This window comes from Rana temporaria, chromosome 10, assembly GCF_905171775.1.
Source record: "Rana temporaria chromosome 10, aRanTem1.1, whole genome shotgun sequence".
NCBI classification, from domain to species: Eukaryota; Metazoa; Chordata; class Amphibia; order Anura; family Ranidae; genus Rana; species Rana temporaria.
Window position 1 is genome coordinate 100,739,754 of NC_053498.1, and position 24,383 is coordinate 100,764,136.

General features: G+C 41.7%; 1 protein-coding gene across 3 annotated transcripts in view; it reads right to left on the minus strand.

The window, feature by feature from the left end:
- Positions 1-906: 906 nt before the first annotated feature.
- The window catches only part of UBE2J2 (ubiquitin conjugating enzyme E2 J2), a 51,326-nt gene continuing 27,849 nt past the window's right edge, over positions 907-24,383 (minus strand). For all 3 annotated transcript variants that reach the window (XM_040325840.1, XM_040325841.1, XM_040325839.1), the window contains 5 exons: positions 20,928-20,968; positions 17,911-18,013; positions 13,246-13,384; positions 4,712-4,792; positions 907-1,897 (listed from right to left, as the gene is read on the minus strand). In XM_040325840.1, the coding sequence (XP_040181774.1) occupies positions 1,613-1,897; positions 4,712-4,792; positions 13,246-13,384; positions 17,911-18,013; positions 20,928-20,968 (649 nt within the window). In that variant the 3' untranslated portion in view covers positions 907-1,612. The remainder of the gene's footprint in view (positions 1,898-4,711; positions 4,793-13,245; positions 13,385-17,910; positions 18,014-20,927; positions 20,969-24,383) is intronic.

Sequence of the window (24,383 nt, forward strand, 5' to 3'; positions counted from 1 at the left end):
TCGGGTGAACCTCCACTTTAACTATTATGTCTCTATACCCTGTAAACAGTCATTTCAGCAAAAAAAATGTTTTCCTTTAGTGACCCTTTAACAGAAGAAACACAATATATTATTTTATGCTTCCAGTTTAGCTCACAGGAAGTACCGTATTTATCGCCATATAACGCGCACCCCAATTTTAGGAGGGAAGTTTCAGGAAAAAAACATTTTAAATAAAGAACTTTGAAACCCCCATCATTGCAGCCTCGCCAGTGTCAGATCCCTGCTGTCTCCGAGGGAAGAGGAGGAACGAGTGCCGCTGAACCAGAGCCGCGATCTTATGTGTACCGGGCGCTCCGTGCCGCTGAATTACAGAGCCGCGATCTTCTGTGTACCGGGCGCTCCGTGCCGCTGAATTACAGAGCCGCGATCTTCTGTGTACCGGGCGCTCCGTGCCGCTGAATTACAGAGCCGCGATACCCTGTGTACCGGGCGCTCCGTCACCCACAGCCACGCCTCCCGGCCCCGCTCATATGATAGACAGTTGCCCAATGCGGGGCCAGGAGGCGTGGCTGTGAGTGGCCCAGCAGATCGCGGCTCTGTAATTCAGCGGCACTCGTCCCTCCTCTTACCTCGGAGACGGCATGGATCAGCGTATAACCCCTGATTTTCCCCCTATTTTCAGGGGGAAAAAGTGCGCGTTATACCCGGATAAATACGGTAACCTGGAAACTGCATGTCCAACATGATTAGGAGGTTTTTCTGTACTTGCTAAATATGTTCTTAGCCTGAAAAACAACAAAAGTAATGCACACACCGAAGGACAGTTATGCTGCAATATAATACATTGATGTTCTTAGATTTAATTATCCTTTAAATCTCTACCTGATCAATGGGTCATGCAGGTAAGTACCATTCAAATATTCAAAAGTTTCCTACGTTCAATCTCACTGAATGAACCTTTTAATATCCACTTCTAAACGGGATATAAATCAAGTGATACAATCATTCCATAGTTGATTTTAAAATTTTACCTCACTTTCAGAGCTAAAACTTACACACTAAAACAGGAAAAATAAAATAAAAAAACAGGACATGTGAAAATGTCAACATTAAACTTTCAGACTTTATCACCGGATAGCCGACGTACAAAACTGGACCAATCTTTTTGGAGCCTGTATGCTGGAATGGAACAGACTGTCTATACAGCAGATGACAGGCCCACATCTCATCGCGGATCCAGTACAGAGAACATAGCCCTCTCCCTGACAGCTTTTAAAGAAGAGCTTGAGGAAATTCATTGGATTAAAGCAGATGTTGGAAATGAAGACGCCCGGCTGATTCAAGCACCAGAGGCTGCAGTGAACATAGTACAGGGTCTCTTTTTAGTTTGCAGTCATGGAAAATACACAACCACTCATCTCATGTTCTAAAAAAGAAAATATATATATGTATATATATAATAATAAACCCATGAGCCAACTGATATATCACTTTGCACAACTGTAGCACAAATAGAAATGACCCGAGCGTGGTGCTGAGCGAGTCCGTCTTCTCCTAGCAGTTCATTTGCTCTTTCCCGACTATTGCTAGTTTGGTCTCAGATTCTTCTTGATGCCCCTGGTAAATCTCATCATTCCTGGGCTATGCTTCTTAGTACATACTTGACTGTGTAGGCGAAGGCTGCAAATCCCACTATGACAAAGACATTGGCCAGGGCACCCCCTAAAAGTCCATGGTTACGGTTTGGCTGTTGTAGACCGGGGTGATTTGCTGCTGCCAAGGGGGCATGGCCGTTCAAGAGTGGGGCTCCGTTCTGACCAAAGTGGGCTTCTGTGTCTGGCACTACGTCTGGGAGAGGAAGGGACTGTGGCCGGTTGGTTAGTTCTTCTTGTGCGCGCTGCTTCTTCTTTATTTCCTAACAAAGCACAAAAACTGTCAAACAGGCAAAACAAAGGGGAGAAATAATCACACAATGCAAGGAAAGTGGCTATGGCCACTACTCAGAACATTTTTTTTTTTTTTTCAACTGATCAATTGGCATGGTTTACGTTTTTCATGATGCAGAACTGTTGGTTTCCGATGTTGGGGCTCAGGAGGTGCATAGGCTGCTGTATAGGTTAGTGCAGTGTTAAAAGATTAAAGTGGATGTAAACCCACTCTCATCCTTTCTAAACTACTGCCATAGTGCTGATCTATAAGGCTATACATGCCTCCTGCATGTATCCTTACCTGTCAAATGTTTCCCCTCTGTCTGTTATAGGAACTGAAAAACTGCAGATTCTGTGGGTGGGTCTGTTGTCTAGAGCTCTGTGGGTGGAGTCTATAACCTGTCACTCACAGCAAGGGGGCGGAATGGACTAAGGTTTTTCTCTGTAAGTTCGTTTGATTTTAAGGGACAATAAAAGGAGGATTGCTCAGAGCTGGATTAATTCTGTGTGGCAAGACTGGGCACAGATGATAGGAAATCTGATACTGTACGTTGTGACATCAAAAAATGTTCAGGTTTACATCCACTTCAAGTAGGTTAGTATTAGGCTGGCAGTCAAAAGGTTTCTATCCTGAATGCAATTTTTCCACATTCAGGAGGGGAGGTTCCCCCAATCGCAGCAGCTCCTAAATTTTGGTAAAAGCCTAGGTGTACATTGACACATAGGCTTTTATAGAGTTGAGTTTAGGAGCTTTGCCAAAAAAAAAAAAGCCAAAAGCTCCCAAAATCAAGATTAGGAGCTGTAGTGTACATGAAGCGTTAGGGTCAGGAGCTTAGGGGGGGGGGGGGGGGGGGGGGAGGGGGAGGGTTGAGTTTACTCTAGCAGAGCTGTCTCTGAGGCTGTTAGATCGTTTTTCTGTGTGTGAGAAGTGCACTTCTCCTGGAGGAAGCATGTTCTGAACTTCTGCCCCAATCTCTGCTACATCTCAGTCCCTACAGATTACCTGCCCACCAAAACACAGGCTAAGCCTCCTCTCCTGTATTACCACCGAATGTGTCTGTGTACTGCTGTTGAACTACAAGTCCCAGCATGCCAGGAGATGGGGGCAGCAGCAGTGTGTTCAATTATGCTGATTTATAGATGAAAAGTGTGTATACTGTGTGTGTGTATGTATATGCTTAATGTGTCTGTGTGTATACTGTGTGTGTCTGCCTGTATACTGGGTCTGTATACTGTGTATGTCTGTATACTGTGTGTGCGTGTGTGTGTCCGTGTTTGTATATTGTGTCTGTATACTGTGTCCGTGTTTGTATATTGTGTCTGTATACTGCGTGTGTGTGTGTCTGTATACTGTGTGTGTCTCCGTGTTTGTATATTGTGTCTGTATACTGTGTCCGTGTTTGTATATTGTGTCTGTATACTGTGTGTGTCCGTGTATGTATACTGTGTCCGTGTCTGTATACTGTGTCTGTATACTGTGTGTTTCCGTGTTTGTATATTGTGTCTGTATACTGTGTGTGTCCGTGTATGTATACTGTGTCCGTGTCTGTATACTGTGTCTGTATACTGTGTGTTTCCGTGTTTGTATATTGTGTCTGTATACTGTGTGTGTGTGTCCATGTCTGTATACTGTGTGTCCATGTTTGTGTATAGTGTGTGTGTGTGTGTGTGTGTGTGTCCGTGTCTGTATACTGTGTGTGTCCGTATACCGTGTCTGTATACTGTGTGTGTCCGTGTCTGTATACTGTGTCTGTATACTGTGTGTGTGTCACTGTGTGTGTCTGTATACTGTGTGTGTCCGTGTTTGTATATTGTGTCTGTATACTGTGTGTGTCCGTGTTTGTATATTGTGTCTGTATACTGTGTGTGTCCGTGTTTGTATATTGTGTCTGTATACTGTGTGTGTCCGTGTTTGTATATTGTGTCTGTATACTGTGTCTGTATACTGTGTGTGTCCGTGTTTGTATATTGTGTCTGTATACTGTGTGTGTGTGTCCGTGTTTGTATATTGTGTCTGTATACTGTGTGTGTCCGTGTTTGTATATTGTGTCTGTATACTGTGTTTGTATATTGTGTCTGTATACTGTGTGTGTCCGTGTTTGTATATTGTCTGTATACTGGGTTTGTATACTGTGTGTTTGTCTGTGTGTATACTGTGTCTGCATACTGTGTCCGTATATTGTATCTGTATACTGTCTCTGTATCATGACATCATGGCACCCATCAAGCATGGCCTTTAATCACATGCCTAAATGCCAACCACAGCAGTTCACTATTCAGCTGGCTCCATGACTCACTTGTGCAGTTTGGAGGCGGCAACAAGTGGGTTTTTAAAGCCTTTACCTGCCAGCTGCCTGCCACACTAAGGTGCAAAGGTGTGTGTAAAGGGACACCGATAAAAGGTGACACACTGGGGGGGGGGGGGGGGGTGCCACTGTTGGGGCTCTGCTGTAAGGGGAGATTCTGATGTAAGGGGGGACTGACCCTGCGGCCTGTGATGTATAGGGAGAATGTTGGGACTTTGATGTAAGGGAGGACTCTGATGTGAACATGGTGCTCATCCTGACTGCTATACTCTATATGTTGTTTTGTTTGTTACTCCTGACCCACATACTCTGTACATTACATTGTACATAGACCTGACCAAGGTGTTGTCTCAACAGTTGCTGGTTTTAATTGAAGGGGTTGTAAAATCTTGTTTTTTTATTTATTTTTAAATAACAAGCATGCAGCTTGCTGGGGGGCCCCATAATCTCCTATTGCCCGGGGGCCCCATGAGTTGTCAGTCCACCCCTGCTTACCTCAACTACTTCTGGAAACAGCTCACAAAAAACTTTATCTTTCAAGTTAAACGCTAAACTTTGTGCTGCAAGTTGTCGTTTCTGTGAAGACAAGCAGAAAGAAAATATATCATCTTGCAAATTATGCATTTTATGTGGCCAAAATGCTCCATTGTTAAAAAAAATATATTTTTTATATATCAAATAAGTTTACTAAAAACATTCAAAACAATCAAAACCATGTATGAACAGCCATAAATCAAAGTGTTCAATCACCAAAGTATTTGGAGACTCAATCTTAACAATCAGATACTTATGCCATACCTAAACCACATTAGAGTTGATAAAGCCTCACCCCCTCTCAATCAGCAGTTGAGCATTAAAGCGGGGGTTCACCCTATTAAAAAATTTTAGCATAAAATTCGGCATCGTAGCGCGAGCTACAGTATGCCGGTCTTACATTTTTTATCCCCGTACCCACTGTGCTATTGTACATTGAAGATTCCGGGGAATGGGCGTTCCAATGGAGAGAGAAGGTGATTGACGGCCGACCCTGGCACGTCACGCTTCTCCGGAAATAGCCGAAATAGGCTTGGCTCTTCACGGCGCCTGCGCATAGCCTGTGCACAGGCGCCGTGAAGAGCCGAGACCTACTCCGGCTGTCTTCGGGGAGCGTGACGTGCCAGAGCCGGCTGTCAATCATCCTCCCTCTCCATAGGCACGCCCATTCCCCGCGGGAGTCGGAATCTTCAATGTGCAATAGCACAGTGAGTACGGGGATAAAAAAATACAGATAGGCATACTGTAGCTCGCGCTACTATGCCGAATGTAATGCTAGACTGATGTTAAAGCGGTGGTTCCCCCTTAAAAACAACATTTTTTTATTCCACTGCCCCCCCACATTCCATCACGATTAATGCTCTTAATATTTTTTTCCTGCTGTACATACCTTAGTACAGCATCTTCACCCGTCCATCCGGGTTGCGAGTCCCGCGGGTGTGGGCGTTCCTCACAGGCTGTTGATTGACGTTTTGCCCAAAAACGAGCTCTCCCCCCGTCGCGTAAGCCGCGTCACGATTGGCGAAAGGAGCCGAATGGCGATGCGCATGCGCAGTATAGCGCCGACTCGCCGTTCGGCTCCTTTCGCCAACCGTGACTCGGCTTACGCGACGGGGGGAGAGCTCGTTTTTGGGGAAAACGTCAATCAACAGCCTGTGAGGAACGCCCACTCCCGCGGGACTCGCAACCCGGATGCACGGGTGAAGATGCTGTACTAAGGTATGTACAGCAGGAAAAAAATATTAAGAGCATTAATCGTGATGGAATGTGGGGGGGCAGTGGAATAAAAAAATGTTGTTTTTAAGGGGGAACCACCGCTTTAAGGAGGGTGAACCACCGCTTTAAGATGGCTCATATATTTTGCTTACTAAGATTTGTAAAGGAGTTACCAAAAATAGTTAAATACAAAAAAGTGTAGTGGATGCTTGGAATAGAATTCCAGCAGAATTAGTGAGTCAGTCAACACTAAGTAGATTTAAACTTGCTTGGGACAAACATAGGTCTAGCCTAGTGTTTCTCAAGGCGCCCCAACAGGTCATGTTTTTAGAGACTTTCCATTATTTTGCACAGGTGATTTGATCAGTTTCACTGCCTTAGTAATGACCACATCCTTGCATCCGAGGCAAATTCTGAAAACATGACCTGTTGGGGAGCCTTGAGGACTGGAGTTGAGAAACACTGGTCTATACTCGGACAAAAAAATATATAATAATAATATACATACATAAATCTTACATTGTAAGCTCCGACAAGCAGGGCCCTCTGATACCTCCTGTATCGATTTGTATTGTAACTGTACTGTTTAAGGTTGTAAAGCGCTGCACAAACTGTTGGCCCCTCTATAAATCCTGTATATATATATATATATATATATATATATATATATATATATATATATATATATATATATATATATATATATATATATATATATATATATATATATAAATAAAACTTGATAGACTACTGTACCTTTTTTCTGCCATCACTCTTCTATAAAAAGAGTTGGGGGACATGTCAGGACCACGCTACATAAAATAACTATGAAAATAAAGCAAGCCTACCACCAGCAAATTACCCAAAGTACCCAGGTCATCTGTAATCTCAGATCAGAATATATTGGGTTGACTTGGGAGAACTAATGACCTTAAAGCGGTGGTTCACCCTAAAAACGACTTTCCCCTATTACACTGCCCCCCCACATTGCAATACGATTATGCCTTTAATTTTTTTTTTGCTGCTGTACATACCTGGGTACAGCTATTCACCCGTGTCCTCCGGGTTGCGAGTCCCGCGGGAATGGGCGTTCCTAACATGGCGGTGATTGACGTTTTGACAAAAAAAACGAGCTCCCCCCCGTCGCGTAAGCCGCGTCACGACTGGCGAAAGGAGCCGAACGGCGATGCGCAGGCGCAGTATAGCGCCGACTCGCCGTTCGGCTCCTTTCGCCAATCGTGACGCGGCTTACGCGACGGAGGGAGCTCGTTTTTTTGTCAAAACGTCAATCACCGCCATGTTAGGAACGCCCACTCCCGCGGGACTCGCAACCCGGAGGACACGGGTGAATAGCTGTACCCAGGTATGTACAGCAGCAAAAAAAAAAATTATAGGCATAATCGTATTGTAATGTGGGGGGGCAGTGTAATAGGCAGGGCTGTGGAGTCGGAGTCGAGGAGTCGGAGTCGGGGGAAATTTTGGGTACCTGGAGTCGGAGTCGGCAAACAATGCACCGACTCCGACTCCTACTAAATTTAGATTGGAATTAAAAAAAAAAAAAGCAAGTTTAAATGTCCCAATTCACAAAAAGTTATAATTAATGACTTCTCTACTGTAAGAATAAAGACCAATGCATGCAGTGCCTCACGTAACCGCAAAACGAACACGTTAAGTGACCGTGAAGAAGCATGCTTTTCATGTGCTTCACTATATGGCACGCAACGCACAATTAGGAGCTGCAATACTTCTACTTTCCATAGTGTTGTGTTCTGCTTTTACAGGGAACGCATGTTAGAGAACCAGTAAGTGTCCAAATAAAAAAATTCCAACAGGAGTTTTATAAAGCACTAAAAGAAGTTGAAAAGTATGATCGCTCATCAAAACTTACTGTTGAAGAAGCCATCCTTGTTTATCCAGAGATCGTTAGTGATGTGGCCAGAATAGTTACTGCAATGCCACCCACCCAAGTCAGTGTCGAAAGATTATTTTCAGCCCTAAAAATAATAAAGTCTGACTTAAGAGCCTCTATGAAAGAGGATCTGGCAGAGGCAATTCTCTTCCTTAGAACTCTACATTGAATTGATTTGCATTTGCTAAGCCTATAACTACATTTCAAGATTAATATAAACCATTTCTAGGTTTTGCAGATTTTGTTTTTGGTTCATTATAGATAAGCTTTCTTTTTGTTCTAAAACAACCAAATAATGTGGTTTGTATTTTTGAACTGGTAAAGATCCTGTTCCTGATGTTTATGCCTGCTGCTACTATCCAGTCACTTGATTGTTTTCATTGTGTTTGTCTTTTGCAATACAGTAGACTGTTGGCTTCCCAGCCAGTAGTCCTGTGGTAGGTTGCGTTTCTTTCCCTCAAGGAATGTATAAAATACATTCGCATATTAATACAGAGGAGTCGGAGTCGGAACATTTATCTACCGACTCCACAGCCCTGGTAATAGGGGAAAGTCGTTTTTAGGGTGAACTACCGCTTTAACTTTTAACTGCAATACTGAAATGTACATTAGTTCTCATTGTACTATTGGGACGCCACCTTTTTTTATTGTCTTATATACACTTGAAAAAATTAACAACTTGTTGATAAAAAAAAAAAAAGAATCTCCTCTTGGTAATTAAAAGGGTTGTAAGCCCTCATGGTTTTTCACCTTAATGCATTCTATGCATTAACTGCTTGCCGACCGATGCACGCCGATATACGTTGGCACAATTGTAGCAGTGGGCAAATGGACGTACCTGTACATCCCCCTTAAATTGTAGCATTGTGGGGGCGCACGCCGCATGCTCTGGGAGCGTGCCTGCGGGTCCTGCGAACTCGAGGTCTGCTGGGGGCCCGCAATCATGTCACCGAGCAGCAGAATGGGGAGATACCTATGTTAACAAGGCATTTCCCTGTTCTGCCTAGCAACATGACAGGGATCCACTGCTCTCTGTCATTGGGAGCGGTAATCTCCGTCATGTTGTTGTGAAACCGTCCCCCCTACAGTTAGAATCACTCCCTAGGACACACACAACCCCTTGATCGCCCCCTAGTGTTTAACCCCTTCCCCGCCAGTTTCATTTACACAGTAATCATTACATTTTTATAGCTGGGACGATGGTCCCAAAATAGTGTAAAAAGTCTCCGATGTGCCTGCCGCAATGTCACATTTTCTTATTTTTTTTTCTTCATTTGGTGTGTAGGACACTCTGGTTTGCTAAGGACTTATTGGACTATCAGGTGGTGTGAAATTAAATAACAAGTAGTAAAATAAAAAGGTGTTGTCATGGAATGTGAAGGGGATAGGGGGGAAAAGACCAGCAGTTTTTGAAGCAATCGAGTTTTATAAACCTGAAATATTTTTGCAGGAGACCCATTTCGGGCGAGAGGACACAACACTCTTTGAAAGATCAAGATTTTCATATCAAATTCACGCTGTATATTCTACACATTCTCATGAAGTTAGTGTATTGGTCTCTCGCTCAATTCAGTTTTTATGTAAACAGAATTGTAAGGATCCGGAAGGTTGTTACATTGTGTTATGGTGTTCACTAAATGATAAAAAAACTTTATGCTGGTGAATGTCTATGTCCCTCCTCCCTATAATGACGAAGTGTTGAAAAATGTCTTTAGGAAAATGGTGCAATGGCAACTTTAGTCATGAGAGGGACAATTATCTTCTCCACCTTGGAAAATGAATCCACAGTGGCCGTCATTGATGTCGGAGGAGGATATGATACAAATACAGCTGATAGAATAAGAAAATAAAAATAAGGACTCAACATCTTCATTAGTAGTTTGGGACACTATGAAGGCTTACCCTACAGTGTAGGGCCTACACGGAGTAATGATTAAAGAATTTGTAAAATTAAGAGCTCATCAAGACAGTGAGAGGAAGTAATACAAATGGTGAATTAAACAGAGCAGGACTATATCACGGACCCTACAGAAGAAAGACTTTTAGCATGGCAGGAGGCCCAAAACATTTATAAAAAACTTTATTTTTAACCAAAGCAAAGAATAGTAATTTTTTTCAAATTCAATAACACTAGGAGATGGCTGTGATAGCTCAAGTGCAAGAGGGCCCGATGGCTATCGCAGCAGTTAAAGATGCAAAAAGGGTTCGTGAAGTAGGATACAAGGAGTATCCAAAATATATTTGTTAATTTCTATACCTCACTATAGGAGTCTAAGGTGTCAAAGTTAACGAATCAAGCTAAACAATTTTTGGATAAATTGGAACTTTCAAAAAACTTAAACCAACAAAAAAAGAGAATTTCTTGATATTCCCATATCCCTGGAAGAGCTACAACAGGCAGCTGGACAGAGCCATAATAACAAAGCGCTAGAGATGGACGGACTACTGACGGAAATTTATAAAAAAAAATTGTAAGATCCTGTTACCTGAACTATTGGAATGTTTACCAACGTAGCTGGGGGGCTGGCGATTCCCCATCCTAAAAATTATTTATTTCTTAGCCTCACAGCTACAAAATTTTGGAGTGTCAAATTCTGATCCTATACAGGGTCTGTTGCTATCAGTATACGACGAATATTCACTAATTTCTTTACTGTAAACTAAAACTCAATTGTCCGATAAAAGTTTTATAAACGGGCAAATTTGTTTTTGATAAAGTATGTCAGGAAAAGAAAAACATTAAGAAAATAAAGGGCTAGTCGATACATACTCCAATATGGTACAGCAGTAGTTATGGGGAATTTATGAAATCGGAAGAATATGAGATGTGGAGGCTTAACTTATATGGTACAATTATTTTTAGGAAAATGTGATGAAAACCTTTGATTTAAGAATTTCCGACAACAAATGTTGGCTGTGCATGCTCTCAAATTTTCCGACTCATGTGTTCCGTTGGATCATCCGATTGTGTGTACACAAATCCATTGGACCAAAGTACAAACACGCATGCTCCTTACCAATGATAAACATCAGACAATAGCAGAAGTTGTCCAAAGGGTGGCATTAAAGAGCTGAAAAAACACGTGGTTTGGTGTTCTGCCGTGTGTATGCATACCAAGTTCACAGCCAACGCCCCTTCAGACAAAAAAAAAAACAAATGGATGGAAGTCCGATCGTGTGTATGAGGCTTAAGTTTTACTTTAACCACTTGCCGACGGCTGGACGTCTAAAGACATCCTGGGCTTTGTGGTGGTATATCTGAATGATGGGCGCAGCTACAGGCATCATTCAGATATTGCCGTTTTCAGCCGGCGATTCTCTACACCATAAGAACGATCATAGCGGCTGGTCAGCCGCTTCATCGTTCTTACGGGCGGCAAGAGGTGATGTCCCCCCCCCTTCCCGTCGCCCTCTCGTGCTTCTACCGACTCACCTCTGCGATCAGTGAGTGGGTGAAAGGATCCGCCGGCCCCGGATGTCCACCATAGAGATTTCCGGCGGACCAGATGGTCACCGAAGTCTCTGTGATCGGAGGCCGGGCAGGATGTTATGACGTCACGCCCGGCCTCTGCATTCAAAAAAGCGTTGCCGCCTCGGCTGGGAAGCCAGGATCGTTTTTTTTTTTCAGGCTTCCCAGCCTAGAGGTGAGATGTGGGGTCTTATTGACCCCATGTCTCACTGTAAAGAGGACCTGTCATGCCATATTCCTATTACAAGAGATGTTTACATTCCTTGTAATAGTAATAAAAGTGATATTTTTTTTTTTTTTAAAGTGTCAAATTAAAAAAAGTAAATAAAATTAAACAATAAAAAAATAAATTAAAGTGCCCCTGTCCTCGCATTCAGAAATTAACGCATACCTAAGTCCCGCCCACATATGAAAACGGTGTTGAAACCACACAGGTGTTGCTGCGAACGTTAGAGCGAGAGAAATAATTCTAGCCCAAGACCTCCTCTGTAACTCAAATCATGCAACATGTAAAAAAATTTAAAGCATCGCCTATGGGGATTTAGAAGTATCGACGTTTGGCACCATTGCACGAATGTGTGAAATTTTGAAGCGTGACATGTTAGGTATCTATTTAGTCAGCGTAACTTCATCTTTTACATTGTGCAAAAAAATTGTGCTAACCTTACTGGGTTTTTTCTTTTTTTTTTTAAAGCATAAAACTGTTTTTTTGCCCCCAAAAAAACGTGTTTGAAAAATGTTGCAATGACCGCCATTGTATTCTCTAGGGTCTCTGCTAAAAAAACATATACAATGTTTGAGGGTTCTAATACAATTTTACATGTAGGAGAGGAATGTCAGAATTGGCCTGGTTAATGCAGCAGAAAAAAAAAAAAAGAGGTCTCCCGATTCACCTGAATTTGAAATGCATCCTGCAAGACAATGCTAGAAGGGGTGAGTGGGACAAAGCTTCTCCTGCAAGTAATTTCGAAAATGCGAGCTTCTGCAGAAACAGCAATGTGCCTTCTATCTAAAAGGCTGTGGCCAGAGCTCGGTGTGACTTCACTGATTGGGCTATCAGTGCTGCCAACATCTAAAGCAGCTACAGCGGCAACAAGGATGATACCGCTAGAGATTTCACTACAGAAGAAAAAAATAAATAGTTTCAACCCATCAGTGAAAAGTACCCATCTATTGGTTCTACTAGTAGTCTAAACCAGTGTTTCTCAACTCCAGTCCTCGAGGCGCCCCAACAGGTCATGTTTTCAGGCTTTCCATTATTTTGCACAGGTGATTTCATCAGTTTCACTGCCTTAATAAACTACCACAGCCGTTTCAACTGAGGGAAATCCTGAAAACATGACCTGTTGGTGCGCCTTGAGGACTGGAGTTGAGAAACACTGGTCTAAACAACAGGTATTTACAGAATGTTTTAGGGGGATACCAAGAAAAACACAGCCAGGACTTATTGGTAGGGGCAGCCTACAAAATGTTACAGGGGGTACCAAGAATAGATGTATCATTATAAGCAGCCTACATCACACACACATCCATCACTTATTTTTCCACTTTAGTGCAAAAATACACACAAATGTAAAAAGGGGGAAATGTTAAGGGCTAGCCTGCCCATTGTTTTTTGCACCGCCACTCACTGAAAAGTCATCAAGAACTCTACTGTCTGACAACCAGCAGAAACAACCTGCCCTTCTGTATGATTATGCAGTCCCAACAAGCTAGCCTTCTTGGGTGGTAGTGGGTCTTTACCCTGCCTATCTCCTACAAGTGTCACTGCAAGCAACAAACGGACATTAGGTTCCAAAGGAGTATTCCAGGGAAGCAAATCACACTTCTCCAACCTCAGAACTACAATAACATTTAACTACAGATCCCCTTTATCTTAACTCTGTAATCACACACACTTACAGTAAAATCGGAGGTCTCTATGCTACCCAGGGTGGGTCCTTTCTCCACCATAAAGCTGAGTAGACCTGTGAGTATTGTTGATACCGACCATGCTGGATTCCATGTGTCTGGGTGGAAGTCTGTGATCGAAAGGCAGAGTCTGCAGAAGGCAAGGGAAAAATACATCAGGATGCCGACATGGTAATTAAATGCTAGAACCATTGCGTTTTTTCAATCTTAAAATTACAAAAAAACATTGAAAACATTGTACATTTCTTGGGTTTGGCCTGAAACGAACAATATGTACTTTAACTGCAAACGTTCAGCTTTAATTTGAGGGCATTTACATCCAAATCAGGTAAACGGTGTAGGAATTACAACAGTTTGTATATGTGCCTCCCACTTTTTAAGGGACCAAAAGAAATGGGACAATTGGCTGCTCAGCTGTTCCATGGCCAGGTGTGTGTTATATTCCCTCATTATCCCATTTACAAGGAGCCGTTAAAAGATCCAGAGATCCAGAGATCATTTCAGGTGTGCCATTTGCATTTGGAATCTGTTGCGGTCAACTCTTAATATGAGATCCAAAGAGCTGTCACTTTCAGTGAAGCAAAACATCATTAGGCTGAAAAAACAAAACAAACCCACAAGAGATAACACAAACATTAGGTGTTGCCAAATCAACTGTTTGGAACACCAAAAGACCCGGAAGACCATGAAAAACAACTGTGGATGACCGAAGAATTCTTTACCTGGTGAAGAAAACACCCTTCACAACAGTTGGCCAGATCAAGAACACTCTCCAGGGGGTAGGTGTATGTGTGTATGTATGTCAAAGTCAACATTCAAGAGAAGACTTTGCCAGAGTGAATACAGAGGGTTCACCACAAGATGTAAACCATTGGTGAGCCTCAAAAACAGGAAGGCCAGATTAGAGTTTGCCAAACAACATCTAAAAAAACATTCACAGTTCTGGAACAACATCCTATGGACAGATGAGACCAAGATCAACTTGTACCAGAGTGATGGGAAGAGAAGAGTATGGAGAAGGAAAGCAACTGTTCATGATCCAAAGCATACCACCTCATCAGTGAAGCATGGTGGTGGTAGTGTCATGGCGTGGGCATGTATGGCTGCCAATGGAACTGGTTCTCTTGTATTTATTGATGTGACTGACAAAAGCAGCAGGATGAATTCTGAAGTGTTTCTGGCAATATTATTATCTGCTCATATTCAGCCAAATGCTTCAGAACTCATTGGACGGCGCTTCACAGTGCAGATGGACAATGACCCGAAGCATACTGCGAAAGCAACCAAAGAGTTTAAGGCCTGGTTCACACTGGTACGATTTGAGATGTCAAATCGCATCTCAAATCGGCGGCATTGGCACCGTCCTAATCGGTGCGACGCCGCATCTGCGGCGCTGCACCGATTTCAAAAACTAGTTTCTGTACTACTTTTCGCGATTTTGGGCCGCGATTTACATTGACATCTGCACAGATGTCTCTGAAATCGCGGCCGAAATCAGGACTGCCAGCGGGAGTGAAATCATGCAAGTTCAGCTGAACTCGCACAGCTTCACTCCCGCAGCCCAGTGTGAACCTGGGCTAAGGGAAATAAGTGGAATGTTATGCAATGGCCAAGTCAATCACCCGACCTGAATCTGATTGAGCATGCATTTCACTTGCTGAAGACAAAACTGAAGGAAAATGCCCCAAGAACAAGCAGGAACTGAAGACAGTTGCAGTAGAGGCCTGGCAGATTATCACCAGTGATGAAACCCAGCGTTTGGTGATGTCTATGCGTTCCAGACATCAGCCTGTAATTGACTGCAAAGGATTTGCAACCAAGTATTAAAAAGTGAAAGTTTGATTTAGGATTGTTAATTTGTCCCATTACTTTTGTTCTCTTAAAAAGTGTGAGGCACATATACAAACTGTTAATTCTTACACCGCTCACCTGATTTGGATGTAAATACTCTCAAATTAAAGCTGAAAGTCTGCAGTTAAAGCACATCTTGTTTGTTTCATTTCAAATCCATTGTGGTGGTGTATAAAGCCAAAAATATTTAAATTGTGTCGATGTCCCAATATTTATGGACCTGACTGTATGTCTGCATAACAAAATATGATCCAACAACTCCTCCACACTTGCTTGTCATTTGTGTTTGGCATTTTAGTAGCTACCCCAGACATACTGGGTAGGTGCTGCTGGACCTTGAATCAAGATATACTGGGGGACACCACACGTCAAAGACTACGATTCACAACCTTGCCGGGGAACAACTTGGGATATTGAGTTTAAAAAAAAAATGTATGTGTATAAAAGGGAGAGAGGAGAGAGCGTATGCAGCCTCCACTGACAACCACGGTCACTGATAATTCCTGTGAGGATTGATAGTGTCAACCAATAAAAAAGGGAAAAGGAGGTGGAGCACCCGATTTTAGCCACTAAAACTAGGTGTAAATATCAGAAATATAGTGTATATCTCCCGATGATAGCGCTCTTATAGTGTGTTCACCAATTGGAATTATACCTCATCTATGGGTAAGGGAACCTTATAACAGGATATATGATCTTCCTCATTTTGGGGTTCGCCAGTAAAGCCAGACCCGCATACCCTGTATAGTGTAGATGTCCCCACAGCTTATCCCCATAAGCTGTGGGTTCATCTATACCATACATAGAATACCCATGATTAAGTCACGTGACGAGTGACGATGCGCGTGGAGGGGGGAGGCTACAGTGACGGACCATCGGATGTCTATCCCGAGTGAGGAGTCCACTTAAACTGACCGGCAACATACCCTGTCTATAACATAAGCGAGGATACGTGAGTGCACTAAGTGCAGCCTTTATCCACTTCTATATGGTACAATATTGCGCTATGTTTCCTTTCCTCCTCTTTTGCATGTGACTGAATGAAACTGGAAACATCTGATCGCTGCTGGAGGTTGTTGTAACCTGATCACATTGAAGTGAGAGCTTGGCAATTAGGGAAGGATCACTGCAGACTGACTGATTCAATCATCAGGACTTTTTCATGATCTACTCACATATATTAAGAGTTTCTTCACCAGGTTTTTTTGCTTGATTGTATATGTACGATTCACATTGCACATGAGTTAATACGAGCGCATCAGTTTTTATTCATTTCTCCCATGATGATCCACGTGGCTGCACGTTTTATCTCTTCACTGTTTTTCCATATGTTTCATTGATGGACATTCTTTTTTCCTTTTTTATATGTGGGACTTATTAGCACATTCACTTCACTTATTTTGTTTATAGATTATCACTGTTTTCAGTATAGTGATCACGTATGAACTCAGCGAGACATCACTGTCTCTCCTCAATCACTAGCGCTACATTTTTATAATATATATATATATATATAATCTTCTCAATCTTTGTTGTGTAGCAGCTTCCTCTTTTTTTTTTTTTTTTTTTATTTCTTTAGATTTTTTTTGTACATATCATATAATCATTGCCTCATGATATGCCCATAGAGACCGCTTTTTCTTTGGGAAATATTCTGAAACCTTACATACAGTTTACTGAAGTGTCATGCAGTGGCCATACTGTCTCCCAACATCAAGCAGCAAGGGATTTTAGAACACAAACGTCTCTTCAACAAGCAGAATGCCTGTACAGTTATGTCATTTGTTATCATATCTTTCCTACATCGTAATGCTTTGTAGAGACATGGACTATTGACCTCTTTGAATGGCTATATTTAGGGTTTTCTACAATTTTTTAAAGTGTATTTACAGTAAAAAATAAATAAATTCTGGAGCCTTGAATAGAAGAAGAAGAGCAAGGTTAAATCATCTGTCAGGTTATATTTTTGCTGCTTATGTCCCCCATCAGAGATATTTTCCTTCACTTTCTGTATCAAAGACGGAACAGGAAGAGAGAGGAAAGCTCTATAAACTGAGGGTAAACCCCTTCCCAAACAGCTCCCATATTGAAGACTTTCCCTCACCTATTTTTCTGTCCCAGTGACAGTGGTCAAATGACAATTAGGCCCGGCTCACACTGATGCGCTCTGAATTTGGTCAGTTTTTTTGTCCATTCTGAGGTGCGAATTTACTGCGATTTTAAAGCAAATTTCAGGAGTGGGACATAGCTGTGATTAATGTTCTAGCCAATGAAATCATAGTGTAAAAAAATAAAAAAAGGTGTTAACTTCCCGTGTACTCCGTTTTTTTGTGGAGAATCGCATGGTGAAATTCGCACATGTGTGAACCATCACTGCGATTCCAGAACGACTTACAATGATGTCTATGGAGACTAAATTTGCAACGCAGCGCAGTAAAGTCAGACAAGACCCTTTTTTTTTTTTTTAATCGCATCGCATTCGTAGAGGAATTGCAATGCATGTATGTGAACGTCCGTCATTGAAAACAATGACTTTAGGGATGATATGCGAATTCAAAGTGTTTTTGACGCATCACATTCGTTATGAACTCACACGAGTGTGAACCGGGCCTTAGAGAGGAGAATCTGTGGAGTGGAGTCACAGTTAGAAATAAAAACCTGACGGCTTGTAATCCTCCTCCACTTTATTAAAAAAAAAATACATTTTAACACCCTATTTTATAATCAGGCCAGAGCTCTTTTATGACAGTTTCTATGAACTCATCCCCTGACAGTGTGATGTTAAAAAAAAAAAAGGATTCTTACCGTGTGTTGCATTTAAACCGTCCATTAGGAGTGATCATATAAATACTAGGTGGTTTAAAAGGAAATTCTCTTGGAAATATTAGTTTCCCATGGTAGTAACCACCTGCAAGAAAGATAATACATACTTTAATTAGAAGACAAAAACATCTCAGCTGCACAATAAAAAAAAAGTCTCTATATTAAGACAAAGCAATCAAAAAGACATTAAAGAGCACCTATCCTAGATCAAATCAGGAAAAACTGACATTCAGCTCTCTTTGTTCTGTGCAACACAGAGTTATTTAAAGCACAGTCCACCTTTTGGAAAAATGTAGCAGAGTGCACCAATAATAATACAATTTTTGCTTGCAGTAGCATGCTTTGCAGGCCTGAAATCAGTGTGATGTGGGTGCAATGCACAGGCTCTTGCATTGTGTACCCCCAGCTCCGGGACTGTACGGCAAACAGCCATTACTACCTTGCTGCTAGAATTCTCTACTCAGTCCTTGTGTTACGGGTGTAGAGAAGACTTGCAGTATTTTCATCTGAAATCTCTGTGAATGGATGATGCAGTTGAGTGGGAAGAATGAAGAAACAAGAAGCAACCTAAGATTCTGGTAAGGAGTGAATGGCATTGCGATTCTGGGAATGGTGTATGGTACCATGCATTATATAACACTCTTGATAAAATAAAAATATGAAACATGGTCAATAAGGCTGAGTTTAATCCTGATCTTTCTCTAACATGCAGAAGTAATTCAAGGAAAGCAGTTATAAGACAATAGGACTTGCTGTCATGCTGATCCTACGGCTTCAGTACAGAGACAATGCACCAAAACAGGAGGTAACAAATTCTGACTTGTCTCAGACTTGCATTTGCTACATGCTTGTTCTAGGTCTCAGACTGAAAAGTATTCAAAAGAGAGGGACCTATTTTAATGTGCATACAACGCGTGGTGACACCGCGAATGCACTAGTGAGTAATGTGCCAACGCCCCGAAATAACGATATTTGAGGAAAGGACTAATAAATTGGGCTTTAAGGGCACACAATACCAAAAGATGTAGAAAACTAGAGATTTATTTAGTATGAAATATCATAAAAGTGGAATGACATAAAATCAAAAGAGAATAGGTCAGCAACTAATACCACAACTGTGATTACAACACTATACAATAGTGTATAGTATTGTATAGTGTTGTAATCACAGTTGTGGTATTAGTTGCTGACCTATTCTCTTTTGATTTTATGTCATTCCACTTTTATGATATTTCATACTAAATAAATCTCTAGTTTTCTACATCTTTTGGTATTGTGTGCCCTTAAAGCCCAATTTATTAGTCCTTTCCTGAAAAGTATTTAAACCAAACACGGCCAGGCAACTAGCATTTTGAGAAGGAGACTAAAAACTCATAACAGATGTGCTTTTTCTTCCTCTCTCCTGTAAACATCTAATAAGGCAGTCCACAGATGAGTCCGCTTTCTTCATTAAGGCCCCTTTCACACTTGGGCGACCTGAAAGTCGCCTGACTTGAAGCAATGCCTGTGTAATCTTGAGGTCCTTTGGACCTCAAGTCGTGCAGGGACTACGTTGAAGTTGCACAGATATAAAAACGGTACCCATTGGAAATAATGGGGTACGACTTGTCATATGACTTTGCAGTCCCAAGACGCAGGACAAGTCGCACAAGGGTGAAGGGGGCCTTAAACAGCAGGTTGAAGTGAATTTTTTTTCAATTGTTAGAACAATTATAATCATCTTCAGTATTATTTATGATTTATTATTGTTCATTCATTGGAATTTTTCCACATGCGCATATATATATATATATATATATATATATATATATATATATATATATATATATATATATATATATATATATATATATATATATATATACACATACATATACACACACACACACACACACACATACATGTGGAAAAATTCCAATGAATGAATAATAATAAATCATAAATAATACTGAAGATGATTATAATTGTATATATGATATATGATGACCCATCACAATTATATATATATTGTGATGGGTCATCCCGTGTAGTGGGTTGCTTTGGTTTGTTTTGTTGTTTTTTTGGGAAGTTATTCATCGTCTTTGTAGCCCCCCCCTTATTTTATGCTTGCCTTGATCTGCATTGGTATTCGAGTGCTCTGGTGGGGGAGGGTGCTCAATGCTCCTGCAACATTTGCTTTGTTTACCGCTGACCGTTTATTTCGGACCGAGAGGTATTTATAGAGACTGTGAAAAAGATGACGTCAATCTCGAAATATGCCCTGCGTGCAGACTCCAGCAGTGCCGATCTGGTCAGAGGGGAGGATCCCGGCGGTAGTTTCCAGCTTTCCCCAGCTCAGGGTACCGATCCTCTCCTCTTTCTTGGAGTGCGGGCTTACAGCCCCAGCACGGACTTGCTGCACAGCTTCGCTATAGCTCAAGTTTGAGTAAAACAACTCTAGTCTTAATAAATTCCTTTTAATTTACCATAATGCCCTATGGGTTTTTCAGTCTCTCTCTCTCTCCCCCCACCTTCCCTGCTTTTGAAAGGAAAAAAAACTGACTCGATCACCCCATCCACACACTTGATGTGGATGAGAGAATCCTCCCGGCTGAGCCATTGTATTCCGACAGCGGGCACACTGCAGGCTATAGCCCGCAAAGCTGGTAGAACAGGAAAATATTACAAGGCACGATGTACAGAAGTCAATAAGTAGATCGACTTCTGTACAACTTCACTGCCCATACATGAATTGAAAATGTGGCCAGAACCTTCTAAACGGCCTAAATGTCCATCTATGTATGGACGGCTGAAAACATTCCAACCCAACTTGTTCAAAGCCCTCCCCTAATTCCAGGAGAGACGGGGACTGGGGGACTAGATCGGACCAAGGCAGATCCAGATAATCACTAAATAGTGATTTTTACTGTAATGCAGAATGTAAGCTGCCAACTACTATACTGGTATACTTCTCATTATGGCTATGAAATAAACATAAAATATTACAATCCTCATCTCACCTTCATAAGGGGTCATCTCGGGTCCTCGAACCACGTAGTGCCTAAAGAAATTAATAGAAATAATGAGTCTGAACCCAGGGTTTACTTTTCTTAATTCTTCATCTTATAAACTGGTCAAAATTTAGATGTTTAATGGAATTTTCTGTTGGAGAGTAATGTGAACATACAAATATAGATACTGAACTTTTATTTCCAGACCATCATCCTATTATTCTTTGGTTTTGTGTGTATACTCTCCTTGGCTGAAACTGTGCTCATTATCGTGTGCAAACCATGGCACTACCTGCTTGGAGATTACATGTTCACCCTGTGCAGGTTTCCTCCAGGTACTCCGGTTTCCTCCAAAAGATATGCTGGAAGGTTAAGTGGCTCCTGTCTAAATTGGGCCTAATATGTGTATGTATGAATGCGAGTTAGGTACCTCAGAGAGTGCAAGTTATTTGAGGGCAGGGACTGATGTGAATGTACAGTAATACAATATAGTAAAATAAATAAATAATAATAATAATAATAATAATAATAATAATAATAATATATATTTTATATAAGCTCAATAAATATTCACACACACAGTATATGTTTAGTGCTGTGTATATTGCAAATGTATGTTTACACACCTTTAAATAAAGATTTATTAAAACTAAAATAATAAAATAATGAGTCATAGTTAAAAAAAACACCAACATAAAAACTAAAAAAAAAAAAAAAAAAAAAAAAGAAGAAGAAATAGCTGCCGATGACATTCAAAACTATGTATATGAAGCACTAGAGAATTAAAGGGAAATCTCTGCAAACAGAAATGTTGACTGCAGGAAAAAAAAAACCCCAGAAATACCAAATATTAAGCTTTCCTTCCGATAGAAAAGTCTTGGCTGGAGCTCCTCTTCAAATATCTTCAGATTTAAATTGACCAAAGCCATTCCACCTACTACCCAGTCTAAAACAAACTGTGCATGGAGGCTGTTGTAAGCTGTGTATTGCCCCCCTCTCTCATTTCACAGCTCTTTAGGAATCGGTAGATATCAGCTGTGAAAACTGTGTATAAAAATAAATTTCTCCTTCATGAGTCAGTGTTCTCTCTGTCCGGAAAAAAATATGTCACCCTCCCACCCCTCCTTAAAGCAGAGTTCCACCCAAAAGTGGAACTTCCGCTTTAAGCACTCCTCGCCCCCTGACATGCCACATTTGGCATGTAATGTTTTTTCTTTTTAGTGGGACTTTCTGTCCCACTTCCTCCTTCCGGGTCCTAGGCTGCCTAGGCGACTCCTCCTGTCGCCTTAGGCGGCCCCTCCCTGCCAGTGATCTTCTGGGACACAACACAGGTCCCAGAAGATCACTGGCCAATAGCAATTTTTTTTTAATGACCCTATAAAGTCTAAAAGCATTGCAACTGTTATCAGTGGATTGTGGATGCAATGCCAGGCTCCTGCAGACAGATCCTCCAGCTCTATGTCCATAAGGAGGTACAGGCTTCCAGGTAGAGAGCTGGAGGAAGTGTCAATAAACTAAGAGTGCAGTGATCCATGTACTTGTGTTTGACTGAGAACTACAAGTTCCTCTCTTGTGTTGGCAGACCGAACCTGCAGAGTATTTATTCAGGAATCCCTGTAAATAATGCTGCTGTGTGGGTGAAACCCTGTATAGCTGTGCAAATGTCAAAAGTGACAGCCGCTGCGGGAAAGAACATTCCCTGTAGGCTGTCATGGATGAAAAGGGGGGTCCAATCTGCACCATGTTACACCATTAATACAGACATAAGATGGTCTTAAAGGTAATGTTAGCCTTTGATCTTTAAAGCTGAAGCTCAATACACAGCCCAAGATTATGATCATAGGTGCTATCTAGGCACAAATTAACCAATTTAAAGCACACCAAGATGAGCCTGCACTGCAAAAAAAAAAAAAAAAAAAAAAAAAAAGAAGGTCGAGCAATTTGAAACCCGATCCTTCTATCCAGCAAGAATCACAAGACGAAATGCCTCGGCTCCCGGATTTGTAAACAGCAGCACAAAAGAAAGAAAAAAAAAAGAAAAACACGTAACAAATTTAGAAAGTAACCAGACAGGAGAGCTGGGAAGAGCCGACGCTGACCGGACAAGAAGCTGCAACACAATAAATAGAGCGGTCAGACAAGCCAACAGTCACAACTGTTTGTGAGAGGTAAACAAACCTCACACACACACACACACGGCCTTTGAGATTGTTTGCGCCACGTGTGAGTATACATGCAACTGTTCTCTGGCCTTCTCACAGCCATAAGACGACCGACATGCTGCATACCAAACTATGTAATGATAGAGGCGCTCCTCTGCCATGTTATTAAAGCGGTTCTCCACCCTAAAGTGGAGTCCCGCTGATCGAAACCCTCCCCCCCTCCGGTGTCACATTTGACACCTTTCAGGGGGGAGGGGGGTGCAGACACCTGTCTAAAGACAGGTATTTGCACCCACTTCCGGCCACACGATACGGGCGAAAGACGGGCATTCCGTCACATCCCGTCTGTCGCCCATTGTGTGCTGGGAACACTCGGCTTCCAGCACACAGCATGTGAGCCAATCGGCGGGCGCAGCGCGACTCGCGCATGCGCCGTAGGGAACCGGGCAGTGAAGCCGCAGCGCTTCACTTCCTGGTTCCCTCAGCGTGGATGGCGGGGGGAGCAGCAGAGTGACGAGCGATCGCTCGTGCTCTGCTGCGATCGGCGCTGGACTCCAGGACAGGTAAGTGTCCTAATATTAAAAGGTCAGCAGCTGCAGTATTTGTAGCTGCTGGCTTTTAATATTTTGTTCCCATGGCACATCCGCTTTAACTAAAAAGGCAAAAAAAGGGTGGATATAAATCAATGTTTTTTGTTTTTTTTTTAAATCAGATTTTTTTTTTTGATTATCAAATTTATTTGAATAAAATGCTTTTGGAATAAAAAAAAAATCTATCTAAAAGATAGTTTTCTATTTAAGATACATTAATAATTTTGTTTATTCAGCATGAAATAGAGCTTAGTTATGTAGCATGAGGCTGTATATTCTGCAATATTTACATTTTTGGGCAAACTCATTCAATGAAGAAAAGCTCTACAAGCTGAGATAACATGCACTGCATTGATGCATTCACACAATTTCACAGTAACCATGAAATAAAACAAAGTTCAGGAATATACATTTATCCCATTGTTTTGCAAATCTATGTACATTACAAAGTGTGTGATTGAATCGGTTCTGATATCGCCGTTTTACTAACCTGACATCTTATTATTCTAAATAGGAAACTTTTGTTTTGTTTGCAAATATTAAAGATTTTAACTACCAGCAAGAATAGGTCCTTCCATTTAATGAGCACCTGACATTTCAGATCCATCATGGCAGCGCCTGTTAGCGGGCATCCACTCACCTGCTGCCGCCACAACCCTCACCTTGTGGTGTCACTGCCGCATCACCAGCTGTCCCATTAAAGTGAACAGGAG